Below are 9,156 nucleotides of genomic sequence, written 5' to 3'. Positions count from 1 at the left end.
TTAATTCCTCTTCAACAACTTTTTCATTCTCTCTGGAATCTCCATTAAACTTGGACAATTATGGATACGAAGACCTTTAATCAGAGGCATGGCACTTGTGCCTAAATCCCATCTTTCTAGGTTCCAAAGAAAATCAAGAAGAAGGAACTCTAGTTGACTGAAGCTGTTATCACTGCACATTATTTCTTCTCCTTTATAAGCTGCTTCTAATTGGAGATTCCTTAGGTTTGGCAACATTCCCAAAATAGGCATCGGATCTTCTGTCAGTCCTGAGTCCCTCAGAGCCATCATTGTGATGGAATTTGGAAACAGATGAGGCAGTTTCTCTATTCTCCCATATAAGAACAATTTCTGGAGCTTTTCACAACAATTAACAAATTCAAGGGATGGAAATGATTGACGTTGTCCACAAATCAATTTGAGAGTGCTAAGGTTTTTCAAGCTGCTAATGTTGTTTAGGGAGTAAGAGTTCCTAATACTATCCATGCTTAATTCTCGAAGATTGACTAAATCAATAGGGTCAACATCTTTCCATTGATCGCAACCAACACCTTTAAGAACTTGAAGACTAGTGAGTTTGCTTATATGTGGCAGAGGTTCTAAATACCGAGCAACTAAATGTCTTAAATTTATCAGGTCAGCTGTCTCGTGGGGTAGTTGGAAAGTGTCACTGCCCGCATCGACAACAAGTGTCTGTAGATTCTTGAGGTTGCCAATGGACGAGGGAACATGATATGTACTTCTCAATCTAAAGAACTTGAGGTGGTACAAACTCCCTATGGCATTAGGTATAAAACAACCATAATTCGTATGCAAGCACAACACATATATATGTCGAAACACATCTATATGTTGGAACACATTACGAAAATCCTGATTGAAGAACATAATTGACCTCAACTTCAAATTAGAAAGATCAAGTGAGTGATACATTTCTCCTTGATTATGAATGGCAAGTCTGATACATGAAGAGGATTTGGAGTGCTTTCTTGGATGATAAATGTCAAAGAGGTTTGTGTCGGATGCCTTTTGTATGGCAAGATCACGGAGTAAATCATGAATCCTACATTCAGTAACTTTTTCCCAAAACGTATTCACCACTTGAACCAAGCTTCGTCTTATCAGCTCATTCAAGAAGCCTTCAGCCACATCCTCCATTCTTTCTTCTACATTTGGTACGAAACCCTCAGCCATCCACAACCTTATTATGTTTTCAGCCTCGAGAACTTGATCTTCCGGAAAAATACCCAAGTACAGAAAACACTGCTTGAGCACAGTTGACAAATCGTTGTAGCTTAATGATAGAATGCAGGAGATTTCAATAAATTTATCTTCAATAATGTTCTTCCAAAGTTGATCTTTCACTTCTTGCCATTTGTCCAGCCCCCCTCTATGCGAAAGTAGTCCACTCAATACAACAATTGCAAGAGGTAAGCCTCTACACTTTTCCACCATATCCTTAGCTAGACTTTCCATTGCTGGAACCATTGCTCGAACATCAACTAGTTTCCTACAAAAGAGATCCCAACTTTCTTCTTGGCTTAGGAAACGAAGTTTATGGACAAAACCTCTATTGTCTGCTCTTTCAGCGACATCCTCTTTGCGCGTGGTAATAATAACTCTGCTGCCATTCTTGCTATCCGGGAATGCTCTTTTCAAACTTTCCCATGCTTCTCTCTGCCATACATCATCAACCACCACAAGGTATTTGCGTTCTGTTAATAGATTACGAAGGTGATTTTCTAGATCTATTTCTGCCATCTTTTCCAACAAATCTAGAGTTTCCTTGGCGCAACCTTGGATGGATTTTATGATAGTCTTAAGAAGATCCATTGTGTTGTACTCTTGAGAAACACATATCCAAGCGCGTGTAGAGAAGCAAGAGGCAATATTAGGATTTTTGTAGAGTTTTCTGGCAAGAGTGGTCTTGCCTAATCCGCCCATGCCATAAATGGAGAGGACGGTTCGACGAGGCTCTGCTTTGAGAAGTTGAGCTAGCAATGTTTGTACAACATCCTGAAGTCCAACAAAAATGTAATCCTGGTCATCCACATATGAGGTAGTTCTCCTCAATGTTCCAACCATGGCAGACTGATTACTTGGCCCTTCTCCAGCATTACTATTGATATTTGTAATACCATAAGTATCTCGTTTGCGAGAGATATCCATGATTCGTTGCTTGAGTGATTGAATCTCCTCGGCGACATTGTAGAATTTCTTCTCCTTCCTACATATGCAAACGCAAGCCTTGAGACGACTAGCAAATTCATCTTTATCAGCCTCAAAGGTGTAAGTCTCGAGTATAGCAACAACATCATTAGCAATAGAGTTGATCTCAAACACCCATTGTTGAACTCTATGATCTCCACTTTGCTTTAGTTCTGCATCTTTGAGGAAAGACTGTATGAAGAGTAACTCATTTCTCAGCCATGTAACTTCATCTCTCAGACTTGTTCTCAGTGAAACTTGTTGTATGAGGAAATCACCCAATTTTTGAACTGCAAATGACAGAAAGGCATCAGCCATCTTCAGGAATACTACTTCTGATTGAAATACAAGTTGGAAAATGGGAGATAGAGATCAAAAGCAATAAGAGGGGACTGTATATTGGAATACAAGTTGGAAAATGGGAGATAGACATAAAAGTAAGAACAAATAATGTGTTCAATTAAGGGTCCACTTATCACTTATGTGATTAAAGTTTAGAAAAAAACAAAACATGACCATGTGGTTTCTGAAAAAAAGGAACTACGATTAGACAACCATTATCAAAAAGGAAAAAGAAGTATTAAAGCTTTTTGAAATTTCCCACTAAAGTGAAAGGTACCTTTTTTTTGGAATATCTCACTGCTCCTTGATTCTCGATATCTAATGTGGTGATTAAATATGATGATTCATGATTGTTGTGGTAATGGTTGTTAGTGGTATTAAATATCTAGTAATTCTGTTTTAGCACACAAAACAGAATTACTAGATATAACGGGTAACAATACGATCTAGTTATATCTAATATAGTTAAACAAAGAGAACTGGAAAATATGAGTAATTTAGCACACAGTAACTTAAAAAGGCTAAAATCCCCAAGTGCTTGATTAGAAGAGATGAATGAAAACAAGAAGGAATTTCAACAGGTTCCTGTTTTCCACTATAATGGCATGTGTTCTCTTCTCCCTCTTGTTTTTATTTGTTTCTCCTTCATATGGGATTCTTTTTCCTTTTTTGTCTAATCCGTTTTCAATCCGCTCATATTCAATTCAACCTGCCCATTTTAAGTCATCGTACAAGACCTTGTACACTAGAAATGTTCACAAGAAAATTGACTCAGCTGCCTCTTTTAGTCGGATACTTATGAAGGTTGCATTGTCTCCTCTGATGGATATTTTTCCCTTGCTTCTTGACCTTCAAGCTTCGATGAGTTAGCGATGGCCTCTGATATAGCCTTTGGTAGCCAAAATCCAGGTCTTTCGATAGAGGCTGCACGATCAAGTACCAATGGCTCACGCAATGTGATCTGAATGCCATCATATGTCCACAACACTAAATCTGCTTCGCCTTTCAAACCTAGGGAGAACCATCCTAAGCCAGCAACCACAACATCCATGCTCTTGACATCCCAGCTCGTTCCACGTGCTTTTACTTCCCTCTCTTTCCATTGTCCCAACTCAGAAACTCGCTCCATGGAAATGGGAGGCTGAAGATCAACAAATAAAAACAGAACAATTAGCATAGTTATGTGCTCTTTCCAATTGTTTTCCTTTACACTTGAGTAAATTGAAACCATCTTAGAGGCATCGATGGTACACAAATATTATATAGCGTCTAAAAATTTGAATGGTGAAAGGTAGGAGCAGAAGATGATGAAAAGGAGCACCAGAGAGCATTGAAAAAATACAACTCGTTAGATATGCTCAATAATGCAAATTGTTAAGCTTCCTGGAGCAAATTTCCCTTTGGATATTAACTTGGAAAACATACTGTTTCAATATTCAATTTAGCAAAATTGTGCATTTTTTCCGAATACTGTATAGTCCGTTATGTTGCAGTATTTCATCCTTTCCCACCGTTTTCTTGACGTGGCTTTAGGAAGTAATGTAGTGCCCACTTGGACAGAAGAGATCACGCATATGAATAGACAGGTTACGTAAGCTCCATGGGGAACTCCCAATGCAGGAGAAAATGGTTAGTATAGTCCCAGCCCTAATCAGTGTTATCAAAAGCCAAAAGTGCAAAAAAGCTCTAACACGTAATAGAAAAAGGCACAGATGATGACACTGACGCGCACATTAAGTGAGGTGAAGCGCTCAACACGTTTTGAGCCTTGCTTCAGGGCTTAAGCGCGCCTTTGACAACTCTGGCCCACAGATTAAGTGATTCACCTAGTTTTGGCTCTTTGGTCAACCAGCGGGCATTAGAACCTATAACTCAACCATAACTGAAGAACTACTGTCCCCTGTATAAACTTTTGACTGAGACTTATTTCTAACATCCCCTCGAGAGAATGATGCATTAAGCCTCATATGGCAAAGGTTTTTTTTTTTTTTGCCTCTATAGATGCCCATTAAAAAAATGGTTGTAGACAGATAGAAGCGTGCTTGGTGAGAGCTGATTATTAGCTGCAAAGAAATGGATGAATTTATATAGAAGATGTCCATTAATAACATCTTAGGAAAATAGTCTTTCTTTGGTTCTTGGTCGATCAAGAGTAAAGGATTTGTTTGCACATACGGCACTATGACATCTGCTATCAGGCTAACTTGCATCTTGCAACATGTTCTTAGTTGTTAACTTGTTTTTGCATCTACGACTTCTCTTTAGCAAACAATACTATCTCACCTTTCATTGTAGTTCTCTCAAATCTATATATTGATCTTCAACAAAAAACATACTGATGTAGTTCAAGTGGAATTGGCTATAAAGTAGGAAATATTATTGAATCAGAAATACTACGAGAATGGAGTATTACCTGCAATCTCACTCCAGCATGGTTGTTCTTGAGCTCATCGGCATTTTCTGTCTTCCCTAGATGAAGAGATACACTAGGCGATGCCCAGACAGTGACGTAGATTGTTTCGACTGAAGCTTGAACTAGATCCAGTCTAACTAAGCCCCCTATATGTACAGTCTGCCCATGCTGCAAGAAAATTGGGAAAAATACCTTTAGAGTTGAAAATTCTTTTTAATCTCAGGCAAAAAGTTTGTTGCAGTCATATATATGTTTAACTGCAATATAAAACTAAAAAGACAAATAAAAGGAGCTATCTGAATCCCAAACAATTTTATTAGGGGTCAGTTTACAAAGATTTAAGGTCATTTCATCAAATTTCTCTAAATTTCGAAGTCCACAGCCCTAGCAGTGGCTTCATCAATATTACCTACCAAATAGAAGGCCTGAACCTATTTCTAGAGCAAAGAATCTATAGAACTTCATGTAGAAAGACTATATATGTACAACTATTTCCAAAATTGGTATATCGGGAAAGAAAGAAAAAGGGTACAAATTTCAAGTTAGAGACACTGCATCACAGGATTCTTCAAAGTAAAGTGAAGTAAGCCTTCAGTTAAGAGGAAACTACAAACTACTCTCTCCCTAATCATCTTCAGGTTATTCTGGTGGTGGAACCAGATTCCTAAGTCTCACCCATTTGTTTCAAGACTCAAGAGGCAGTAAACTTGGAGTTAAGATACACAGAATATATTAACCTTGTTGGCAAGTATCAAACACAACAATGCTATTGGTAAAGGGCAGCTCGGTGCACTAAGCTCCCACTATACACGGGGTTCGGGGAAGGGACAGACCACAAGGATCTATCGTTTGCGGCCTTGCCCTGCATTTTTGCAAGAGGTTGTTTCCACAACTCGAACCCGTGACCTCCTAATCACATGTCAGCAACCTTACCTTACCACAACTTTACCAGTTACGTCAATGCTCCCCTTCTATTGGTGACACGTAATGAAATACTGAACTGACACTTTTTACACTGGACTCTTTACTCTAGATATAAAAAAAACTCGGTAGACAAGTAAGAAATTCAGAAGAGGAGGAAAAGATGTTCTCCAGTGGAAAAGGAAAACAAATATATCAGTCCTTTGCAGGCCAAAGAATGGAATTTCCAAAATGCTTTTCCTTCCTTTGACAGATCAGTTAAAATCTTTGAATATAACAATTACATAAATTGTGTGAGAACATGCATTATTCACCAATCACAAGGCCAAGCAAGTCCAGAAAACATATGAATAGTAAATTTTATTTTGCTGAACTTTTATATCACAATGTGCAGTAGTGCTGATAAATGTTAGTCAACTGGTAAATTTGGATATTTATGCACCAGAGCTAAGTTTCCCATTTCTATTGCAATTTCAAATCAAACAAGGGTTCTCACGGGATTAACTGCAATACACTTGTACAGATATTTAAATGTATTTATAAAATTCAAATTATTAATTTATGGTCACTAATCGTAAAGTTCAAATAAGTAGCTTATCAAAAAATAGATCATATTATGGGCTGTAAAACGAACGATAAAGTAAATAAGAGAGACTAGCTTGCCTTAATCCTATAAGTTCGAGGTTGTAGCTCCTTTCGTATCTCAACCATTTTCTGCTCCTCCCTATTTAATCGCATGGACATAAGATATGGATGTAGGAGGCCCGGCGTGTCATACATCTTTGCCTTGGCTGACAAAATTCCTCCAATTCTCAGGATTCCCAGAGTAGTTCCAGGTACAGGAGCTTCTGTAAGCTTTGTAGCTTTTACGCCTCCTTTCTTAGCAAATGCATTTATCAATGTCGACTTCCCTGCATTTTGCGCCCCAATAACCCACACATTTCCTCGAGGACCAGCCAATTCTTTAATAAATGCCAGCAAATTTCTAATACCTAAATCTTTACGGGAACTTACCATGTAAACTCCACTCAGTTTAGGTGCTCCATTAGCTTTAGCACGGTGTCGAACCCATTTGTCCAAACGCGCTGGGGAAATTTGAGAAGGGAGAAGGTCAACCTTGGTAGCCACAAGAACAAGCTTTGGCAACTTCTTACTTTGTTTCAAGCCATCCTTGCTTTGTTCTAGTGCCTTAAACAAAGATTTAGCAGCTCTCTTCGGAAAGGAACCATCAAAATCAACACAATCAACCACCATAACCACAACCGTCGCATCAGCTTTCCCAGTAGGTCTCATCAACCTACTCGTAATTAACTGGTCAAAATCAAAATCGGGTATCAAGTTTTCGGCCAGCTCATTCTTCACTTGTCCATAGTTCCTCAACGAATGACATCGAGCACAAACCGTGACCTCCTCTTTCTCTCCCTTAGCCGCTTCCCTCGCCATCCTTTTCCTCTCCGATTTCGACACCCTTTGCTTCTTTCCTTTCTCAAGAACCTCCTCTGTAATGTTACCATAACCTAAACCCGCTGGCAAAAAACCATCTAACTCTTTCAAATCATCCTCGTCTTCTTCCAACCCCGATTCCCATTCCTCGGAATCCCAATCATCAAATCCATCCTCACTCCCTGACCCCATTTCTTCACTTCCACTTTCTTCCAACTCCCCCTCAATAAAATCCCCAAATTCCTCCTCTTCTTCATTATCCCCACCTTCACTAACAACAACATCCTCATCATCCACAAAATCCTCTAAACTTTCTTCCACCTTTTTTTCCTTGTAATAACCAGGATGATTTGGGTCTTCATCCTGCATAAAGATTCCACAACCAGGACATATACACCCATAATTCTCATCATTATCCCTCCCTTCACTCAATAAGAGCTTAAAGTTACTATCTTTTCTTGAAATACTACTACTACTACTATCACTTCTCCTTTTTGTTCTTGATTGAGTACCCTTTATTACAGATAAAACCAAGAAAGGAACTTTTTGCTGACATCTTTTCTTGTGGGGTTTTTGAGTAAAACCTGTTTAATCAATTCAATAGAGAAAAAATGTTCATTATGTTTGTTACCCTTGTTACTTCATTCAATCTTGATTATAACAACAACAACAAAACAAACAAAAAATTGAAAGGGGAGCTGAAATACCTGTAAATTGGAGATGGGGTACCAAGAAATTCTTTGTTTCAAAGATGGAATTCAAAGATAAATGAGAAAAGGCAGCTGCTGCTGCTGTTGAAGTTGAAAGCAGTAGAGCCATGGCTGAAAAAATGCCTTAGCTGTTTTATGGTATGTATCAAAAGTAAGCAAATTAATGTACAAGTATTTTAGCAAGTGATACAACCTTTTAATGCTGTTGATTTTTTGGGCTCAACATTATGGATTCAAACCCAATACTATCTTAGTAACATATTTAAAGTATAGCCAAAATTTACAAAGGTTCTAAATTTTAGCCATTGGAAAACTACAATTCAGTTGTTTCGAGGATAGTTCTTTAGTAAATGGTCGTTTTTTTTTTTTTTTTTTTTGGTAATTTATGGACCTTTTAAATAGTGGTTTGAAGGTCTTTTTTGAGAAAATTGAAAGTTTTATGAGAAAATATTATTGGATCATTGAAAGTTGCATGAGAAAATATTGGGCCATAGCTTAAAATATAGGACCCGTTTGGCCCCATGAATACTTGGAGAAAAAATTTAGAAAGTGATATTTGGTCATATAACTTGGCCAAGTATCCCATGTTCCTGGATACTAGAAAAAAACTAGTATTTGGGCCAAGTTATAATATTTGGAAATTTTAAAAAAATCAAAATTATTTCAAATTTTTATATTTTATAAAAAAATACTCATTATTTATTAAGTCCAACTAATATTTGTTACTATCTCCTCTGGAAAAAATTGAGTTCTAATTTGAGTGATAAAATTTAGAAAAAAGAACAATTTGTTTTAATGGGTTATAATTATTACCGAATCAATGACAAATTTGAATATGTGATTAATTTATTGGTCTTGCATATATTGTTATTTTGCTGTTGTTGATTGTTATCAATCATGTTATACGGTTATTTTTTAACTGAGCATATTCACTATAAATAGATAATACAAATTTATGAATATTTTTAATAGTTTTAGAAATTATGGGTATAAATCATATTTTTTTTAAAATAGTCAAATATTCTTGGGAAAACTTGGGTCAAACACATGGTGTAATTTCATCAAAAACTTGGCCCAAATATTATTTGCCAAAAAAATTTAGAAACTTGGGGCCAAACG

General features: G+C 37.2%; 2 protein-coding genes across 2 annotated transcripts; both read right to left on the bottom strand.

The window, feature by feature from the left end:
* LOC125818641 (disease resistance protein RPP13-like) lies at positions 1–2,526 on the bottom strand. Its single transcript, XM_049498154.1, has one exon. It carries the CDS (start codon positions 2,524–2,526, stop codon positions 1–3), a length of 2,526 nt encoding a protein of 841 aa, XP_049354111.1.
* A 770-nt stretch (positions 2,527–3,296) lies between these two features.
* On the bottom strand, positions 3,297–8,161 carry LOC125818645 (GTP-binding protein BRASSINAZOLE INSENSITIVE PALE GREEN 2, chloroplastic). The gene is made up of 4 exons (XM_049498157.1): positions 8,035–8,161; positions 6,548–7,911; positions 4,964–5,131; positions 3,297–3,691 (listed from the first exon to the last, which is right to left on the bottom strand). Exons 1-4 carry the CDS (start codon positions 8,144–8,146, stop codon positions 3,347–3,349), a joined length of 1,989 nt encoding a protein of 662 aa, XP_049354114.1. The 5' UTR covers positions 8,147–8,161; the 3' UTR covers positions 3,297–3,346.
* Between the last annotated feature and the right edge of the window lie 995 nt (positions 8,162–9,156).

The sequence above is a fragment of the Solanum verrucosum genome, unplaced genomic scaffold (assembly GCF_900185275.1).
Source record: "Solanum verrucosum unplaced genomic scaffold, falcon-dt-bn FXZP01000252.1, whole genome shotgun sequence".
Taxonomy (NCBI): Eukaryota; Viridiplantae; Streptophyta; class Magnoliopsida; order Solanales; family Solanaceae; genus Solanum; species Solanum verrucosum.
This window is presented reverse-complemented; position numbering and strand designations above follow the sequence as displayed.

Excerpts from the sequence above, each read along its gene's own strand:
- LOC125818645 (XM_049498157.1), bottom strand. The coding sequence starts at position 8,146 with ATGGCTCTACTGCTTTCAACTTCAACAGCAGCAGCAGCTGCCTTTTCT. Across the intron at positions 7,912-8,034 it reads ACCCCATCTCCAATTTACAG|GTTTTACTCAAAAACCCCAC; the intron begins GTATTTCAGCTC and ends TTGATTAAACAG. Across the intron at positions 5,132-6,547 it reads CTCGAACTTATAGGATTAAG|CATGGGCAGACTGTACATAT; the intron begins GCAAGCTAGTCT and ends ATTTTCTTGCAG.
- LOC125818641 (XM_049498154.1), bottom strand. The coding sequence starts at position 2,526 with ATGGCTGATGCCTTTCTGTCATTTGCAGTTCAAAAATTGGGTGATTTC.